This window comes from Anas acuta, chromosome 22 (genome assembly GCF_963932015.1).
Source record: "Anas acuta chromosome 22, bAnaAcu1.1, whole genome shotgun sequence".
NCBI lineage: Eukaryota > Metazoa > Chordata > Aves > Anseriformes > Anatidae > Anas > Anas acuta.
The window spans coordinates 776,851-798,284 of record NC_089000.1 but is presented as its reverse complement, the minus strand read 5'-3'; the positions used below and the strand labels follow the sequence as shown (position 1 = coordinate 798,284).

At 46.4% G+C, this 21,434-nt stretch overlaps 1 protein-coding gene across 17 annotated transcripts in view; it reads right to left on the bottom strand.

Annotated features, from left to right (window-relative positions):
* EIF4G3 (eukaryotic translation initiation factor 4 gamma 3) overlaps positions 1–21,434 on the bottom strand; it is a 152,422-nt gene that overhangs the window by 94,567 nt on the left and 36,421 nt on the right. For 10 of the 17 annotated variants that reach the window (XR_011089472.1, XM_068658534.1, XM_068658535.1 and 7 more), the window contains 2 exons: positions 13,053–13,128; positions 5,998–6,141 (listed from right to left, as the gene is read on the bottom strand). Coding sequence is in view for 5 of the 17 variants with exons in the window: in XM_068658534.1 (XP_068514635.1) it covers positions 5,998–6,141; positions 13,053–13,128 (220 nt within the window). In the remaining 12 variants the exon portion in view is untranslated. Of the gene's footprint in view, positions 1–5,997; positions 6,142–13,052; positions 13,129–21,434 lie in introns of those variants that run through there. The other 7 variants (XM_068658536.1, XM_068658544.1, XM_068658546.1 and 4 more) reach the window with 5 other exon arrangements.

Here is a 21,434-nt window from a genome sequence, read left to right as displayed (position 1 = left end):
ACGTTCTCCAAACAGAGAAATGAAGGACAGGGTGTTTGCACAAACAAGATGATAAAATTAGAGAGCCCCTCGTGCTTCAGGGACTGTGGGAGTTTATTATCTGACCTTACAGCAATTGCTTTTTCGTGGCAAAGTACACATGGACGCAGATAACAGGGAACGGTTGCGTTTGGGGGAAGAGGAGCGTCAGGCGCAGCCTGCAGGCTACGAGACACAGAGGGTCGCTGCCTCCAGTGCAAGGAGCAAACAGCTCGTCCCAGGGCACCTGACTTACCCCAGGGTGCAAAGAGGTGAGATCAGGATTAAGTTACATTCCTTTTTCCATTCCAATTCATAAATAAATGTAACTTTATTAAAAGCACCTAAAATCTAAATTGGGCAATGAATGATGGGAGGGAATAGTGAATAAACATTATGGTTACAACAGAATTCCAGCTCCTGTAGAAAGGATCCAAGGTAATAAAAAAGGGGGCTTGGGGATTGCCTATAAACATGCCACAGATGGCACGCAGACATGCTTCCTGGCACAGATTCCCAGACCTTAAGGTACTAAGGAATGTCTCACTGCTATTACAAACGCTAATTTAGCTATGGTGACATTTTTGAGGACCAGAATGAGACCACAAAACTCTTTTCACTTAAGGCAAAGAACCAGATGGTTACAAGTTTCAGCTAGTACAATCTGTTTTGGATTTATATCAGCCACCTAAAAGTCAAGGTCTCTGTATACCAGGATCCTGAGAGTTCAGTTCTCTTGCACTTTTGTTTTCTATGGGTGTATCTTGGCATTGTTAGAAACAGATAAGGGATTATTAAACACAGCTGTCAGTAACTACAACAGCCTCAGAGGAAGGTCTTGTTAGATGTCACGGGGTCTTCTGCTACTGGTTGCTCAATCCTTTCAGCCTAACAGGTAGCCATGGGCACAAAGCACTGATCTGCTCAGCACACAGCGTGACCACAACAAGACCTACAGCTTTCACTGATTACAGAGGAAATTCCTTGTTCCAAGAGTTGCTGGTCAGCGCTTACAAACTGTAGTCCCAGACTAAAGGAATCCGTCAGCACACGCATCAGAGCCCACACTTTTTAAAGCTAAGGCAGAGAAAGCCAAGAGTCTTTCAGAACAGCATTTCTGAACCATTCTCCTCTTGTGTTGCTTCATCTCCAGAATGCCAGAATCCACTACACTTGTTCCCCCTTCAAAACACTCCTAGGTCTTGGGGAGGAAGATGAAATTGTCTTCCGATGCCCTGAGCTTTGCACAGGCTGCCTCCTGCCCTCTCCTCCTGCTCACACTACGACTGGAAGAACTCCTCTTCCTCTTTTGATCACTCGGTGGACAGAGGGAAGCATTTTTCTGTGGACTCCTTCCAAGTAGCAGTCTGGTTGCTTTGGAAGAGCTCTACTTTATCGTTACTCCCTTCTTAAGGCACGACTACACAATAAATTACTGTAACGTAAAGCCGGAGCGGGGGGCAGATTTACAGCTTCTCAGCTGCTTTGTGTTAACTGCCCGTGTGAATGCTCTTTGCCTGCACTACTCACACTGGACTCCTCACATCCATCACAGGATGAGAGAGCTCAGGCAAGCAGCAACCCTGCAGTGCCCTGTGTTCTGCAACCCTATGAGCTCCCCTACCTGATCTCATCTTAACTTGCTCCGGTAGCCATGCCCAGGGAAAAACTTATCTGCTCCTTTGTACTGATTTCTCCTTTTCTCTGCATGCCGAGAAAGTGAATTGTCTCGAGTCCCTCCTGAAGGCTGCAGGCCCAGAGAGGAGGCAGAGGAGATGTGCCGCTCCTCTCCCAGTCTGCACGGGGGGCCCTCTGTGCAAAGAACAGAAATATGAAATTCTGTGTTCGTGGGGCCACATCTGGCCATAACATCACTGAGGCAACATGTGCTGTGCATTCCCAAACGCTAGCGGAGTTCAACGCATTCCAGAGAGCAGCATGATTTCAAGGCCCTGGAATCTGGGAAGGTCGGGGGAAGCAGAAACACTGCCTCTTGCTGCGGAGACAGGGGGTGTGGGACTGCGTCTCATCGCTGACAAGCTCTTCTAGTTTTGCTACAGAAACTAATTCTGAAGGGCAGCAAAGTGCCAGAGGCTGATCATTATGAAAGTCTTCAGAGGAAGCCTAACAGCAAGCCTCTCTACTGCTTTGGGTATGTTAAATGGAAAAGGTAGAAGAATGAGTGAGAAAAACACCAAAGCACACAGCACCACACAAGACATCTGTTTCTGTTTATTTAAATAAAGTTAAAGGAAAGCCAGCTACAAAGGTACAACATACATTTGCACCTGACTTTTCTTCCCAAAAGACAATAAATACCCCATACAGCCTCCTGATCCCTCTTATCCTAGCTTTGTTTCCCAATTCTCCTACAGAACACCCAGTACCATCCTGGAACCTCGTCACAGGCCTGTGAAGCGGTCCCGCTGCCTCAATACCTAGATTTTTTTTGTACAGGACAGTAGCTCCTTGTATCACTTACCAGCATTTTAAGGCATTACCTACCTCCCACTACCCAAACTTACTGGAACAGCTTTACAGCTGTCAGAACAGCAAGGGGACCGCTCCTTACACCTCACATCTAGATGGCTAGAACAGAAGATACCCACATTCTGCTGCCTGTGGCCATCCCTCAATTCCAGTCATCTGCCTTGTATTTCCTTCCTCTCTTTGGCTTTGTGGCTTGAGGTTCAGACATATGCCATGTGTAGAAATTTGTGGAAATGCAGCATTTATTAACCTTCTATTCCCCTCCACATTACTGCTTCTGGAAGAACGTAGCAGGAGCTCCGAGCCCCCAGAGGAGGGATGCTGAGATACCAGACACGAGCAAGGGACTGATCTCTTTGCAGAGCACAGCACTGACAGTCAGCAGTCAGAGCGATCTGGGGCCACACAAGTAACACATGTGCTATCACTCTGGCAAAATGGTTTTTAGAACATAGCAATATCTGAAGCCCAAAACCATATGTATATATTTTCATTCACTGCTGACTAAACACCAGTCCCTACCTTGAAAAGACTCGGTTTTAAGAATATTCATTGAGTCATGGTTCTGGGGATAATACAACGACCCCTTAATCAGATTCTAACTCAAATGGAGCTGTCTCTTCCTTATCTTTTTAGTTACTCTTTCAAATCAAGAACACACACGTTAGGCACAACTGGACAAACGCAGACGACCTTTGCTCAGTGCTCTATCATGAACTCAGCATGGGTTGTTACGATACGCAGAGCTTTGAAATGCCATATTGCTGCTGCAGAAATCAGTAATAAACCATTCATCGGAGCACCACGTCAGCTCAAGTCACTTTATATCAAAAGGGAAATAGCCGGATTCAAGGGGGCCAAACAGATGAAAAGAACAATTACAGCATAGAAAAAGCTCTCATGTGATGAGAGATTTAAAGGACTTTGATTGTTTATCCAAATGAAAACAAATAAATGAAGTCATTGTAGAATTTCCCCCAAAAAGCGGTCTGGAAACAGGAGACTTCCACTCACCTCATTTCTTAATGCAAGCACAAGAGGGCATTCAATGAAACCAACAGGAGAAAAATGATAGATGCAATAAAAAGCTAACACTTGCATCTAACACCCTGCTAAACTGGAGAATTTGTTACCATAATATAATATTGATATTCAGCATTTAACAGGGGTCAAAGTGAGGTAATGTATAGGTAAGAATATTCAGAATTCTAGGGTTAAAAGCAAAACAAAAGGAAACAAAAAAAAACCCCACCCAACAACAAAACTAACACCACAACGTTAAGTTAACCCAAACCTCTAACGTTTCAAGGGTACACAAAACTTTCTCTGGGAACAGGCTATGCTTTAACAGCTTATTTCAAGAGACTCAAACCCCTTTTAAGCCTTACTGGTGGAACTGCCCCAGGTATAGGGCCTCCCATTTTCATTCTTTACCATCACTTCCAGCTGCAAATGTGAGGGTCAACTGATGGGAACCCATAACAGTGAAAACACCTGGTCAGAGGCAATCCCATTCTGCAAATGAACAGAAATCACTAGTTTTCCTATTTTGCTACCGAATCCCAGCTTCGTAGCTGTAGCTAGTTTTCCCCTGTCACTTAGGGAAATAAACTGTCCAGACCTCAGGCAATGGAATCAAAATACCTCGTTCCTCCAGAGTCCCTGCAGAGCACAATGACTGGTGCTTCCCTCACTACCAGGGCCTGGATTATAACTTTGATTTTGCTTTTGCTTCCTCTCACTCAGCACGCAGGGCCTGCCCCATACTGTCAGAGGACAAATAACCCCTCACAGCCCTCAAGGATCCTCAGCTGACACGGAGGACGTAAGGTCAAACTGCTCCTACCAGCAACACCAGAGTGACACAATCTGACGCTCATTTCCAAGACGATAAGAGCCAGCAGAACAGGAAACGAGCATTTTCCCGGCTGGCTGGAGTGGTGATTTGGCACAGAGCCCGCTGTCTACGTACGCACTGACTCAACAGGAAAATATTAAGGGAAGAAAAAAACCTTGATTAGAATTTTCTTTTTAAGAGGCTGCCTAGAACGTTCTCTTTCTTCTCCTCTTATCTACCACATGATTAGCTTCCCTTTGTTGACAAGGCCTACCAGGAATGAATTTCTTGATACATGACACAAGCCAGACAACAGATGAGGGTTTGCTCTGCAATGCTGCCACATCCTCCCTCTTTGGTAGGTGAGGCTCAGTCCTCAAAACAGAGATTTTATTACCAACAGCCATGCAGCGAGAGTGCAAGGAACTGCTCAGAGACCACTGACTAGTGCCTGCAAGCTACTTGTGATCCGGAATAGATACTTCTGATTTCTCACTTCATAAAGGATGAGCATTTGCACGTTTTCAAACATGACCACAGGTTTCCAGTTTTCCCACTGAGCGCCGTCAAACACGCATCGCTAAGCTTTATGTACAATGCGTGGCATTAAGGTGAAGTGTTCCTTACGTGACCTCATTTGTTTTCACACTTCTCATGGTCTAAAAGGTCAGTTAGAGTTTAATATTTCATCCAAATTAAAGATGCTGGCAGGAAGAACAGAAAGCTTGCTTTCTCCCAGTGCTGCAACATGCCTGAAGCCATTACCACCACCTTGCTGTGGCCCCTGCTGACACCTTGCTCCGAACAGAGCTGAGCAGGTTGGTTGCTCAGAAATGCAGCTCTGCTCCCGTCTGCCACCTTTGCTCCATTTACTCAAACAGGTATAAATTAAATGAGTGAAACACAGGGCTTTCCTCCACCTCAAATGTTAATACTTTTACACATCCCACTTTCCACAATCCCTTATCTTTCATCTCCCCTCTCTTTCCGTGCTCCCACTACCTGTCTTTTTCACCCCTTCCTTTTAAAGTAAGCTTTTCCACTCCCGTGTCAACCCTATAGAATATTCATCTAATAAAGACTACAAAGAGACCAATTTATTTCACATATCTTACTAAACACTGTTTCTCCATTTTATTGTAATTTCTATTTATCTCTTCCTCTGTACATTTTGTAATCAGTCCTTTGTCTCATTTCTTTTATTAGCATTCATTTTTGCAATTCATTTTACTGTCCTGCTTCCTAGAAGAACTACAAAATTGTGGCAACCTGTACAGAACGTTTGAAATAGAAAACCCCTAACAGAGAAGGCATCCGGTACTGCTATGGAGTTTAAGATGTAAGTCAGGCCGTGCCCCAAAGCAGCCAAACTCTACAGTGATGCACTTTCCTCGTCAATGATTATTTTCTATAATTTTTCAAGTTGCTTCTAGTTTCTGTTAAAGAATCAACAATGAACTGATGGCTAATAAACTGGAGTGCTACCTAAGTCACTGTGAGGTTTGAGCCATATAAAGATGTCGTTCATCAATCAAGTTTTATGTACTGGTCACAGACAGGACAGATTTGTCAAATTTGAGCAGTAAAGCTGAGAATCAGACAAGAGGAAAAGAGGGCGGCCGGGAACGTTCTGCTCCAATGCCAGCTCTTACCTGTGAAAGCCCTGGGGACGATGCATGTCCCGGTGGCGTTGCAGCAAGATTTGGGTGTCCCTTATTTATTTCATGTGCAGTGTAAGGGGATGGGGCAGGAGGACCCGGCTGTCTTGCTACTTGTGTTACCTGTGTGGAGATAAACTGTTAGTAAAACATAATATTAGTAATCCAATCTTTGATACTGTAATCTTTTTAAGAAAGCAGCTAGCAGCATATTATTATTTTATTATTGTTATTAAGTGAAATGCTGTACAAGTTAGTTAACTCTATATATGATTCAGGAAGGATCAAAACCCAAGAGCACCAGCTAGAGTCACTGGGGAAGATGTATAGGAACTGCATGAGCTTTACTGCTGTGGCCTTGCTTTGCAACATCCCTTCGACTCCAGGCCTGCAATTTTCTGATCTTTCGTCATCACCATATCAAACAATACTGTGCTTCTGCAAAGCGATACACATCACCAGTGACCCAAAAGAAAAAATAAGGGAAAAATCCACATACTTCCCTCTAAAAGGTTAAAAAGGACTGCCCAGAGGCCTCATCATCTGAAGGGTGTGCCGCCAGCAAAGAATGCAATACCAAAGTAATTCTTGCATACACTTATCTGCTATCTCGATCAAAACTACGAACTGAAACACACTAAGAAAGATGTTGTAGAATACGTTCGTGGCACATACACTTGTTCCACTGTACTATCTCCTTGATGGAAATATTTAATATGTAGATTAGACAGTCACTACAGCAAGAAAGGGAGAATCAAAGCAAAAGAAAGAATCACATAGCCATCGGGCGTCACACTCGCAGCGGTTCAACACGACTTTTTGTGGATTTGGTTGGTGTTCACGGTACGGCAGTCCCTGACTCGCTCATCCACCGGCTTCTCAGACCTGCGCTTTTCTTGTTGAAAAGCACCCACTTAGTTCCAGGCACGTAAAAGCACACCACAGGCAATGCTCAGGAAGGGATACTGACACTGCGTGGGTAATTGCGTGAGCATCTCTCGTGCACACGCATGCTGCCCAGCCTCAGCTAGCAGCAGATGTACCAGGAAAGGCAGAGAAGTGCTGCCTCCATCTCTGCTGAGCGTTAGCACCAAGCTCCAAGACAGCACAGCACAAGAGCTGAAGTCACAGAGTTCAACTGAATGCTTTTCCAAGCCATGTTATTATATTCCAAATATCAATGCCTTATTTTTTTTTTTATCATTACCTAAAACACTAAAACAGCTGCACCATCAACAAGAACGATAATGTACAATTTCTCGAGGCTTGGAAGCAGTCCAGAAGCATTCAGTGGGGGAGATTTACAGCAGCCCTGCGCCCATCAGAGAACAGGGCGGGTCGAGGAAGAGCACCTCGGCCTCCGTCCCCAGCTGGATCCTTCCCTTCCCTGGAATAGGAATCATCTCCGTTTTGGCTGACATAGACTGGCAGGTGCGTGAGCAACAGCCTCAGTCAGCTGAATTAAAACCAGCGCTACAGAGAGCATCGCAAAACCATCCGTGTTCTGTCCCCAAGAAAACCAAAACCCCTTATGTGACACCTAAGACAGCCTTGAAGGACTTGTCATGTCAACAGAGCACAAGTCAGTGCTTAAAAGCGACTCCATCACATTACGGATATTGGAAAAATGCAGTTAAGGGAGGGATATGGAAGCAAAGGCAACAGTCCGTAAGGAAATCATTCACACAAGGGGTCCCACTGGTAGCTCCAGCCCATCCCCAAGATGTCTCCTTGGACGCTGCTGTGCACTTGTGAAGAAACAGAGCTTACTTTGCGACAGCCGTGGTGCTTCACACACCATCAGCTCTCATCTCCCTGCGCTTACAAGTGCTCACGCTAAGGCCAGAGTCACCCAAAATTCTCCGATCTCCAACAGCTCGCGTACCTGGCCCTTCCACACAACGCGTGCAGTGCAAATCCTCACAGATGGCTGATGAGGGGGATGGGGGCACCGGCAAGTAAACATCCTGGGACAGTGTGAGCATTCAGCAGCCCTCCTCGGCATATTAAAGCAGCTGCATGCAAATAACCGAGGTTGGAGGTTAATTAAAGTCTGCAGGAACCAAAAAGAAAGCTGTGCAGCTGCTTGAGAGATGGTCCACGAAACACCCTCATGTAATCAAACAGCAGACAAGTAGCAAATACGCTACAGGCACGGGTCTGGACCTATAAAGATTGCTTGAAAGCCTGATTACGGTAACAAAACAATCAAAAACCATGCCATGATGATACTTGGACAACAACACCCTGGGACAGGGTCTGAAGGGAGGCTACCACTGACCTGCGAGCACTTCCTATTGCTAACCTCACCAGGCCTGGTTTCGTGCCCCCACAAAGAAGGTGGGCTGCCCTTCTAGCATGGGCTGGAGCAGCATCCTCCTGGCCAGCTGCAGCAAGGGAGCTGTAGGAAATGTGAAATGTAGTAAAAAAAATTAATTTCTGTGTTCATTCAGTAACCAAAGTTACTGTGAGTGCATTACTTCTGTTCTGGGGTGCCTCACACCACAGTGCCTGGGGTTCGTTTTTCTGTTTATCAAGTGAGATTCTGCAAAACAAACTCAGTCTGAGATTATTACGGAAGCAAATATCCTTCTTAAATCCAGAGAAGAAGTTATTTTCCTAAAGATGAATATGTAATTTTGTGTATCCATTTGCCGGGCCATCACTTCCTCTGTTCCTTTACTGAGTAATATGAGGCTATCTATAACTTTAATTTTTCAGAAGCCTTAATCCTATGCTTTAAAAGAAATAAAAATGAAATGTGAAGTAAAACTCGGGCTGGAACTGTCTCTTTTCCTTTTGGGTTTAAATCTTTTGTTTTCAGTACAAATTTTCACAAGTTTTGGATTATTCTTCTCTCTCTGCGTACATAATTTCAGGTACATTGTCATGTCCAGGAAACCCTCAGGTAAGACCAGAATGGATGGGGCACACCGCAGACACCCCTAGATTATGGGGACTGCCTTGCCATGATCCATCAATCGTTTATCATTAACTGCTCTTTTCCCCAAATTAAAAAAAAAAAAGTTCAGACTCAGACAAACTCTTTACTTCCAACATCCAAGAAGTGCTATCAGCACCCAAGGAACCGGGCAGCTCTCCTCTGCAGCCAGGCAGGGAACGGGGCGGCCTCCTGGCCCAGGTCGGCACACAGAGGCTGGAGCAGCTAATCCTCTAATCTCTTTTCTATGGGATTCTCTCCTGCGCAAGAATATCCCTTTAAAGGACACGGGGCGAACCACAGCACCTCTGTGGGGTGTGAAATTAGCAGGGGGCACCAGTGGGCTCTCGGTGCAGACAAGCAACCAAAGGGGCACCCAAGCGAGGGAGACAAACCTAGAACCTGAATTCAGCCTCCTTCACACTGCTGGATTTTTCTGCCTTCCTCAACAACTGCAGCGTTCACATTAGCACCAGGCATGAATAACCCACCTGGAAACTCAGCCTGGGCTTCTCAAGGAGGCAGCACTCCCCACGCAGCGCACACCCTGAGCACAGCAGCATTCAGGGCTTTTCTGTGTGCAGAGACAGACTGCTGGACAGCTGCCTGCCACCTACAGATGATACGATTCTCATGCTGTAGTGGAAAATTTGGGGCAAGTTGGTTCCTTGACACCTTGGGCAATGACACGATGCTGCTCCAAAGAGGCTGTAGTTAATACAGAAAACTTAAGCCAACGTTGGATCTAGCAACGCTGCAGAAGCTGCTCAAGCCTACAGCCAAGCAACTGACAGACACTCCTCTCCGAAGCCACAGGCACATGTGATCAGAAGCACGTCTGCTTCTGATCATTAGTCCATATTCATTTTGTTTCCAACAGAAATCAGTCCCCAGGACTGTGTGGGTGCAGCCACACAGGGTGGCCTATGACATTTAAGATCACCGTTGCTACACGTTCCCTTTCTGTTATACATCAATGTGTTTCCCCCAAAACTCTAAGCCAAAACAACCTGATTTAGACATGGAAACGTTTTACAACAGAAACAAAATTTCGGTCTTCTGCCATTCCCGGTTCTGGAATCCACAGGTTTGGGACCTTAGAGCAGGGGTAGGAATAAGTGCCAAAACTCCCTGCAGCATATGGGGTTAGGAAGCACTGGGAAGGAAGCTGCTTAGAGGAAGAAACCCAAATCTTTGGGTTCAAAAGTAGCTCTTACGATGGAGCATTCTCCATTATTGATGAGGGGAATTTACTACTATGAGGTTAATTCACTGAAACAAGCATTTCTGAGGTTGATTTGCTTTAAAGCAATTCTACTGCTGGATTTCAAGAGAAAAAAAGAAAAGAAACCACAAAAACCCTACCCGGTACCAGAATTTCATAGAATCATAGAATATCCTGAGTTGGAAGGGACCCTTAAGGATCATCAAGTCCAACTCTTGACACCGCACAGGTCTACCCAAAAGTTCAGACCATGTGACTAAGTGCACAGTCCAATCTCTTCTTAATTTCCTACATTATACTCTAAAAAAAATAAATGAAGATAATAGCTCACAAGATAAGGTGTTTTTCTTTCTAGCATCAGTACAATTTCATTGAAAAAGAGGTGCTACCAACATTTAGTTGGGAGTTTTGAGCATCTCCGAGTTCTCAGACACTGCATCTGACAAACCTCACCTGGCCTGCTCCTCCCCGCTGCCCTCTGCCCTCCAGATAAACATGCTCCTCTGATAGTATTTCAGGGGATATTACTGGGGCATATAGCAAAATCCTTGAGATTTTCCATTCCCATTTTTTGGCAAGCAGCACAGTTTTGGAAAAAAAGAGCTCATGAATGGGAGTGAGGTCCTGGTACTACATACACATGGAAGGGAAATCTACATAGGCACAGAAAGGATAACTGAATTACTTCTCTTTTTTATCTGCCTAAAAATAGGCAGTTTTGTTTGTGGGCTGCCCTTATCTTCAATGGCTCATCCTCCCACTCCATGCACGATAAACGAAACAGGCAAGAAGAGCACCGGGTCAGCCCAGAGTCACAGCGTGGCACCAGGCACCAGGCAGGCTCGGAAGGCAGCAGCGCACTGCCAAATCCACGTGCTGAGAACTGCACAGAAACCACACGTGGTGACCAAGCCAATAAAACGTGGAAGTGAGAAAGCGTGAAAAAGCGTTTCTGGGTATAAAAGGTGCTGCCCGTGCATACCTCTGTGTTACGTGACTTTTGTGACATGCTATGTACATACATAAATTCAACTGAAAATACCCGATGTTGCAAACCCAGACTTGAAATTCATGACAGTGTTACTCATGAAATCACATGCAGAGAGCTGTGATGAATGAATTTCTTGAATACCTCTGACCATGTGCCTCCCTCCAGCCTAATTCAGCTTTTGTAGGACTTACTCGAGATTTGCAACCTGCCAAGGGCTGCAAATAAAAGCTCAAACGGAACCTAGCTGCGAAATTTCTCTTCTTTGCCTAAAACAGGGAATTTTCTTTCAACCTTGTGTTTTCTTAAAGCATAAACCAAGATATTCCCAGCCCTGGCTTCTATTCTCATAGCATATTTTTCCACGCTGAAAAGCTATTTTAGGTCATTCTTCACAGTTACTTTTATATTTTACATCAATTTAAATTTTTACAGTCATATTTTCCCACAGGCAACTGTATTATATCTTCACAGAGAAAAGAACCGAAAAAATATATCTTTTTTCCCCAAAATGGGATTCAGATATTTTTAAGTGGTTTTTAAGTGTTGTGTGGGGTATATAGAGGATAATACAGAGCGATTTATTACCAGCGTTTGCACATTTATGGCCTGTGCTTTCAGCTGTTTCACACACGTTACGCACACGCGGGTTTGGTTCTGGTATTGAGCACAGAGTGCCTGCGAGGCGCTAGCCAAGACCAAAAAGCAGGCAGCAGCTCGAGCCTGCTGGAGAGGTCACAAACCTCAGATCCGGGAACCCTCCTTTGAGCTGCACCCGACCTTTCCTGCTCACCTGTGGGGAAACCCGGTGCTGGCAGCGCCCGAACCGAGCAGCCCCGAGCCCTGCGCCGCAGCTGCTGCCCCTGAGCCCTGAGGAGCTCAGCTTGGCCTGTGGGATGTGGCAGGCAGATTGCAGAGGCCAGCACCGAGCTCGACCCTGCAGCCCGAAGAAGAGAGGGCCAAAGGTCCTTGCGGAGGACCCAGAGCCGAGAACCCCTCACTGGTCACTGAGAACGAGGGGAAGGAGAAAGCCGTGCGCGGCAGCTTATGTTTTTCTGTAAGCAGCTTATGTTAACTGCACGAAACACAGCGAGCTTCTCGCATCTACAGCTTTTCTTCCTGTTTTCCAAATAATTAAAAGAGCAGCTTAAAAGTGTTTTTTGGCATTAAAAATATTTGCAGTATCCCACCAGAAAAGCAAAACACTACTTTCCCATGGCCGTGCTGATTTAGCAAAGCTTATAAATAACACCGGGCTTCCAGCTATTACTATTTGAAAAAAAAAGAAATGAATAAAAGGAAAATGGTATCATACGCTCACAAATAAACATCACTACATTTCTAAGCTAAATTTCCTCGATAATCAAGCTTTACAAACAAACACGTAGGACAGTTAGCCAAAAGCACCCATCCCAGATATTGTCCACGATCCAAACATTCCTTTCTCTGTGTAACTTTAAATGGAACATTTAACGTGAAAAACAGATCTCTTCTTGATTGTTTTTCTGATAAGATACTCCTAGAAACGTGCAGCTGCTACCACACTCCAACAGGACAGTCTTCGAGAAGCAGGAGGCAGAGAAGATGGAGCCAACAGGCTGAAAACATATCCAGTAACATTTTCATTCAAAGGCAACTCAGTTTAGGCAACCTCACCTTTATATCTGCTAAATAAAACTAGACACTTAACAGAAAAGGAATGGACCCCAAAATCCTAAAGATACTTTCTTTTCCTACTGACATGCAAGAAAAATGGTCCTTGTCCACCATCATTTATTTTAGAAGGTGAAAAAATGTGCGTTTTTTTTTTAAATACATATAATTCTGTTGTGTTTGGAAAGCACGCTGCCTACCAAAGCGGCAGGAGGCAGCCAGGACCCCATGCAGATACTCACAGTGCTGTACACAGCGGAGACGGCCGGAGTGAAGATCCGATCCTCGAGGGGCTGCTGAACAGGACCTCGGGGGATTCTGCAACACAGCACGTTAAGGAAAGCAACTGCGGAGGAAGGGGCGCATTTCGGGAGACACACACAGGGAACCTGCCGTTTGTCACAGCACCCGGGCACCTTCCGCACTCAGGCAGACACCCAACCCCCCCCCCCCAGCACTCCCACACAGCCAGGCAGCCACAAGCCCTCAGCCCTGCCCGGGGAGGACGGGTGTCCACAGGACAGATGTCACCAACAACCAGAGCGAGAGCCGCCGCAAGCAAACGAATCGTCGAACGATCTACAAAGCCTTGGTCCTGTCAAGAGAATCCCCCACCTCCGGTTGGGTGGGGTTTATTTTTTGGTTTGTTTTTTTTTGCAGTGTTTATTTATTTATTTATCTATTCTTTTTTGAAAGAGTAAGGGGAAAAAAAACAAACCCGCAAACCCTCCACATTCAGCGAGGCAAACCCTGCTGACCAGCACAGCATTTTCTGACAAAGGCACAGCCTGTTTTGCTAACCGTGCTGGAATTGTGTTATAATTGTTTCCTTGTTTGCCTCTCTTCAACCATCAACTCCTTTCCTCATCCACCCACCGAAACTGCTTCTAAAAGGGGTTTGCAAGTAGATTTCGAGTTTTGATGTTATGTAAAGGCAAACTGCAGCTGTTTCCTCAAATTGGAAAGGTATTGTGGGAATCCAGGAAAAAAATAAGGGAAAACAACTATTTAACAAACAAAAAACCTAGAATCCACTTTAATTGTGGAATAAAACAAATAAGGGGATGCAAGTATATAAAAAAAGCCTCCTAACCTAGCTAACACCTTGAGGCCTTAGGTCCAGCAGATGCTTACTCAATAACAGACACTCACTGTCACAAGAAAGCCACGCTCAACTATCCAACAAGTGTTCCAGTAAAAGCCATATCAGATTTCACTTTTTTTCTTGTTTACATTTTATACATGAAGCCTCCTGGAAAATGCAAACAGTCTGATTGAATAAGTTTCTTGCACACAAGCCAGAAATCACATGTCAGTATAACAGCGGATGCTCAAGTGTTATAGCCCTTACGTTTCCCACTTCTTTCTTTCTCAAAGGGGGAAGAAAAAAAAAAAACAAACCACAATTGTTGAGTTTAGATAAAATGAGAAAAAATGCATATTAGTTAGATTTTGAAGCTAATCTTCCAGGTTGTCTTGCAAGAGTCCTCCCCACAAACACTGCTGCCCAAAAAAAGCTCCCCCCAAATGCTGCTGCCCAAACCTCTGCAGGGACCAACACTACAGCAGCAGCAGCGACACTGCCAGTGCTGACAAGGCTCGATGGTGTGTGAGGCATCAAAATCCCACCTGCTCACCTCCTTAAAACGCACGAAATGTTAAGGCTGAAGGCTGGGCTGTTTGGGTGTGAGCTGCTCTGCAGTTGTCAGCCATTTGCAGCACTCCCCAGCCAAGTCTCCTCCTCTTAGAGCAGAGCTAAGGCAGCACAGAACAGCCACCATAGCTCCCTATTTCACTGCTGAATGCATCTCGATAAAGGCCAGCCCTCAATGAGCACGCTGAAAAATTTTGTTTTAAAGACATCCTAATTTCGTTACATGTTAATTTAACATTCCAACGGCAGGTGAGATGAAAAGCCTGCGTTATAGGATTACGCACAGAAAAGGCAGCCTTCTGACCTCCACAGCCCTTCTGCACGTTAAGTAATGTCCCCGTTAAAGCCCGGCAGATGTAAAGCAGCACGCCCACGGCCAGCACCGGACTGAAAGAACAAGAGAGAAGAATCTGGCACCGCTGGTTCCCAAGGCAGTGCTCAGCCTACATCTCTTTTTTTTTAACGAGTGCAAGAATTTATTTGCAGTGTCTGAGGCTTCTCTTCAATTTGCAGACTTGCCAACTCATGCATAAATGGTATCATTTGATGAAATAAAGAGGTTTTATCAAGTGTATTCAGCGTCTGTCTCCTGACTTTACATCCCAGATGCTTTGATTTTGTGAAAACCATGAACCACAGCCATCCCGAGAGAAAACTGTGATTCTTCCTCCCTGCAACTCCCGGGCATTTGGGGTATGGGAGGGCAAGAGCAGCAAGGAGGCTGCTCACATTTCTCCACCGGCCTCTCCAGAAGGAAGGTTACCCATGTGGGAGCGAAACCTGCCCTTGAATTTGCAGGGCTCAGGGGCACTCCCGTGGGCAACGCGTGCTGCTCCCTTCTGCTGAGACGCGACCGCTCGCTGCAGCGGGGGGAACGCAGCTTCGTGGCCCTTCGCTGCCTCTGAGCACGGACACGTCGGATCCGATTATCCGCCCCTGCAGACACAAACGGCTCCCACCGATTTCCGTGGGAGCTGCTCTTGCATCACAAGACCGAACGAGCAGGCGCTGCTTAGAATTTAAGCTTCTCGAGTGGAGGATGAGTAATACTTTGAGTTACTATTTACACGGAGAACTACACGGTGCTTTATGGACATTAACAAAATTACATGCAAAATCCTGACTCCTGTGGAAAGACAGAAAGGTTTGTCACAGGCTTAAAGGGAGATGACGCGCCACTTCTAGCCTCCACCCCAAAGACCTTACACTCACTGCTGATTCAAGGAAAACTTTGGGAGAGGGAGCTTAGAAACCCACCGCCAGACACAACAAGCCAAAGCAACGAAGGAACATCTCCGATCAGAGCCCAGACTGCAACCCAGGAACTTGCTGGCCCCTGAGAGAGCCTGAGCAGCCCCAGCCAGGCTCTCCCCAGGGCCACGACGCCTACAGGGCGATGTGAGAGCATGAAGAGAGGGCGCTGGGGAGAGACGCTGGCTCCACAAAGACATTAGGAACAGATACTAGCTTGCACCATGCTCTGCCTAGGAAGAACTATTAAAGTAGCAATTAAAAATACAAATACTGTTTGTTATTTATAGAAATGTCCAGTCTGCCAGGCTGAGCTTCTTTCTAGATTGACACTGGACAAGGAGGAAGAGCCACGGAGCTCCTGCTGCCAGGTCCGCGTGTCCCACTGCAGGGTGCAGAACAAAAACCCACAACTTTTCCGTGCACCAGCTGTTGCCATACCCAGCATAACTGCAAACCACCCTCTGATAAAGGCAGAGGCATGGCTTTAAACTGCTGCCCTCTTGTCACATCTGAGATTTCCCATCTGGAGGCAGTTCTGATAACTAACTGAGCAATGCCTACTTCAAAAGGGATCGTTCCCGAGTTTGGAAAACCTGTTTCATCCTCAAGAAGGCTGGGATTTATTTTCTTATTTTAGAACTTATATAAGCCAGGGGAAAATAATCTTCTTTGAGCAGAGTAACCTCGCTTTTTGCGCCCAGGAAGAGAGCTGCCCTGCGGAGTGAGCAAGTTAGATGAATTTTCATAGTTTGGAGAGCCATTTAAGATCACTTCTGGAAGGTGCTGATTCTCAACAGATTGAAAAAAGACCTCCAAGTCCTGTTGGTAAAGGACTCGACCTGGACACAAGACCAACAGGGACAAAAATGCCTTAAGTTCCACTAAGCCTTAATGAGATCCGATGGGTGGAGAAAGCGATTATTTCCAGCACCCAACTTCTGGCACCTACAGACACACACTCTGCAAACAGCTGGGTGACACCAGCTTCCCTGCAAGCCCCCGGAACAGCGCTGCGGCCCCGGGGCAGCTGTGGCCACCTTCCCTCCCCGTAAGGGGCTGCATCCCGGGGCACTCACCAACAGTTACTGTCCTGGAACCTTTTCAGGAGAAACAAGCCAGAGGAGCTGCACCGATCAGGAGCAGATTTGTGCTAATGAGGCTGGGTTTTGGTTGTTGGCTTTTTTTTTTTTTCTTCTCAGAGAAGTGGGTTAAGAGGGACAGCACGGGAGCCTCTGCCACGGGATGTGAATGGGTCACAGCAGGCAGGTGGGAAGTGAAGCCTCATCCAGCAGCAGTCACATCCACGCCTACGTGCAGCTTCAGAGGCAGGAAATCATGCTCTGGAGACACCCATCTTCTTTCACTACCTGGAGAATTCAGCCCCCTTCACCACAGCCAAGACCCCCTCCGTCCTGCTACGCCGCGCAACCCACGTGGACGCTGTCCCCCTGCTGCCCCCATCAAGTGCAGTCAAGTCGAGGCGTTAAGGTATCACTCAGCCTGGCTCCCTGCTGCAGAGCTTAAATAACCACGGCACAAATAAAACAGGAATATGTTGAATAATTCAGGCAGCTCTTTCATGTTACTATTCTGGCACAGTCAGATCCAATTCAGGAGGATCCTGCGCCTTCCCTCCTCCTCCTCTTCCCCCCCCCCCCCAGATCCTTGCCACCCACGTCACCCTCTTCAGCTGCTCCAATTCAACTATTTGTGCAGCCGTACTCTACGCCGCATCTCCAGAACGATCTGCTTCACACCAGGAGGGTGGGATGGGGGTTGTGGAACAGCAAAGCCAAACCCAAACCTCGCGCCGTTCTCATGGATCCGTTACTGCAGGGAGCAAAGACAAGGCTGGCGACAAAGCAGGCGAGCAGGAGTGCTGAAAAGCAGGCGGATGAGAAGGGGGAACCTCTTCAGCCACATCTGCAACGGGCAGGTTAGTGCAGCACAACTACAGCCTCTGCTTCTTGTGCTTTTGCCAGGCTGAGAGACCCTCTACAGCTCTCCCTCCTCCGTCAGCATCGTGCCAGAGTCAGAAGGGCGCCAGGCAGCAGTTAGCTCCGGCTCTGCATTCTCTTCGTTGCTCATTACCTCATGAAATACATACATATATGAAAATCCACTCAGGTCAGGCACTTCTGGCAGATTCACGAAGGCAGGCACAGATGCAGTAGGAGTTCCACCCAGTCCCCATCTGGCTGCAGCAGTGATTACAAACTGGAGAATTTCAGGAGCTATTAAAGACCCAGTGGGAAAAGGCAGGCAAAAGATCATAATGCCATTTGGAAACGAAGCGGAATTCTTCTTGAAACCAAAAGTCTCCGTAAAAGGAGGATGGTATCTTTTAATTAGGCTGCCAGAACCACACGCTGAGGGCAGTGAGAACATGCAGCTTCTCTGTAAGGCGATTAAAAACCCCCAGCAGAAGTGCCTGTCAGCTGGAGCATGCAGAGACACCGACAAATGCACAGCACTTCACCAAGAGTCAGCAGGAATTTCTTGCAGAAATCTCTCCCTTGTATAACACTCCTCTACTTGCTCTAGTAACGCCGCAAAACCAAAATACTGCAAGATTTTGTGCACTTCTACATTTAGGCAATGAACATCCTGAAAACCGGGAACAAGGTACAGAACGGGCTTTCACGAGTTTCTCTGCTCCGCTGGTCTTCCTAAGACCAAAAGGGAGGAGGGGGGAACAACACTATTCTGTTTTTTCTCCAAAATAGATTCATTTTCCCTCAAACGGTGCTTCTCACCTAGCCTCACTTTCAGCAGCCAATAGCCATTTTATCCTCAGCATTCACTGACAGCCTCTGCCCTCGCTTCCAGCTTACTGTTAGAAGCACACATCTTCTCACATGAATAAAAATATCTGCAAGGACCCAAGGGCACGTACGCAAACACGTACACAAAAACATTCCAGAACTAATGACTTTTATCCTCACGTAGAAACAGGGCAAGTCTTCCACCCGCTCCCCCCAGGGTTACACAACCCCGCTGCGTGTTCCCGCCTGCACCAAACCCGTGCGTTAAGCAACTGAAAAAGCCGAGATAAAGCTATCGAGCGAGATTACGGAAGGGCAAGAAACCACATCAAATTCAAGCCTTCAGCGCTTCTTTCAGTATTTTGGTACAAGGAATTTATAAAAAGTCCTCCATCCAGGGAGGTATTCGGACAGCACGGAGCTGGTAAGGGGCCGCAGCTCTCTCCTGTCTCCCCTTCTCTATTTAAGGTTCAGCTAAACGGCTGGAGGGGAACATGCCAGTGGCAGATGCACCCAGTTCCACGGGTTCAGAAACCGTGTGCCTAACTTAAAAGGTGAAAAGGGAAAGCAGCAGCTGGCTGGCACATCCTCAGCATCCCCTCCTTGGCTCCCTGCCTCCCCCCGGAGCAGGGTGAGGCCTTTTGGGGGGCACTCTCCCCCTTACCTGCTGTGAGCTCGGCTCGGGGCTGCCTCTGCCAGACGCACTGCCTCCTGCCGACACGGCCCCGCTGCTGGGGTCCCTCTGCTCTGGCACCGCACGCTCCGGAGACGAGCAGGAGCCAGCCTCCCGCTCTGCTCAGTGAGCTTACACAGCGCAAAATCAAAGCGGGCTAGCGTCTTGAGAAAGCGAGCGTAAGCTAAAGAGAGAAATTCACCTCCTGCACGCTGCATGCAGAAATCCCACAGCCCTGCAATGTTCTGGGATTGCAGAGCTGGGAACCCTTCAATGCTCCCTGTCAGAAGGAGAATTAAATCACAGCACAAGCTCCTCAGTTAGGAAATCTTGCAAATCATTTCTCTCCACTTTCTGCTCCAAAGTCACTGCTTGCTACACCCAAACGCTGCAACAGGCACCACCACAAACACGTTTGTTTAGTGAGTACTTCATGAATCAATTTTCCCTTCAAAATAAATTCCTCTCCTGACTGGCTGCCTTTCAGAAGCCAAGGAAAGGAAACCCAGTAAGAGCCACTACAGCCTTTGGAAACAACAAGCCCTACCAAGCAACGTGTCACATGTTAAGCACAGAGCAAAAAACGCTGATCAAAACAGTGCCACCTGCCCTCTCTGCAACGAAACACTTCTTACAATCAAACAGACTTCACCCAAGGAAAAGCCAAGTTGCAACACAAACAATTCCAAACTTTGGAAAAGCCGGGATCACTGCTGCCCGTGCAACCACAATTCAATCCCCCGTGTATACGCAGAATCAGACTCTTAATTCCCCAAGCACACGCTGGTTTTCCCCTGCTGTCCCTGCCCTCCTCACTCCTCCAGCTGTCTCACAGAAATCTAGCACCTTATACACGTCATAGCCACGCAGCCTTACTAATAAGAAATATCAGACAATTAATAGCACAAAAATCAAAGTCAGCCACGGTTCAACTACCCTGGGAAATGTTTAAAGGCTCAGGAAGAACCCAGTGAATGCTCAGCCTCTCGTAATCCTTCCACTGCCTGCATCCAGTGGCACTTCCAGCCCTGAGAAACGCCCGCTGCCAGGCATCCAACAGCCCCTGCCTTGCCCAGACCTTGTTCTGTGGTGGATGTGGGCTTTGTTTGTCTGGCTGGGAGTCTTTCTGTTAGCGCATTCCTACTGGGGGGACCACGTCCATCAGTCAAAACGCCAGAACAGTCTTCACGTTCAAGCAGTGGTTGTATTCTAGTTTCCTTAGATGGCTTCAGCTTGTCTTGCGCAATGCGATTAGATGTCAAAATAAAGTATGATTCAGAGCACTGAGTGTATCACAGGTCAGAAAGGAACGGAGGATCGTTGTTTCAGTATTTTGTGTTTACTGTTATTTTAGTGGGGAAGAACAGAAGTAACTTTTTTTTCTGGCATGTGCACCCAGAAACATGGTCAAAAGTTAAGAGATACAGATGAAGAATTCCTTAAAAAGCCTTGTCATCTTTACACCAATCCTTAATTCCAACATTAAGAACATATTACTGACTAGTTAAATGCCTTAAAAAAATAAAAGAACATGTTGAAAGATGTTTGTAAAATGGAAGCAGCAGGGTTTATGGTGGGGACACTGCCTAAAATTACTGAGCTCTGTAATGGAACATCATTACGGCCCTATTCTTGTAAATAGATGCAAACCATACATCCACCGCCTTCTGTAATTACTTATAGCCAGAAGGATTTGAAGGCAAAAGCCATTATTAAGCTTGTTTCAACATTTTATGGCCTAATATAAAGATCCTTACAGCAACATGTGGAGTCGATGTTCACAACTGAATTGCGATTTGTCAAACATATAAATTTTAAGTAGATCAATGAAGTGTTTGTGTAAACTACTTTTTTAATCCATCATGTTATTTTGTGTATTAAACAGTAATACCAACATCTCTTTAAGTTTTCATTTATGAACTATTTTATACTTGCAATAAATGCCTTAAATAAGCATGTCTTTTGCTTTTGTAACAGAAACGTACTTACATAAATATTGTTTATGCTTCGCACAGTCTCACTGGCTCCTTTATGAGCTGCAATTGCCTCTGAAATGACTGACTGCAGGACTCTCCTCGTTCCCCGGCCGCGCTATCTGACGATAACGGGAAGCGATAAGGCTCCTCTGTCCCTCTTCAAAGCACCATCTCCCCAGCTGTGTTCAGAACCAAGCACTGCAAGCAATGAGGCCGTCGTTCCTCACCCCAGATTATGCCACTCTCTCAGTGAATGCTCTCCCTTTTAGCAGAACTTTTCTTGAAATTCATCTTAAGCTTTT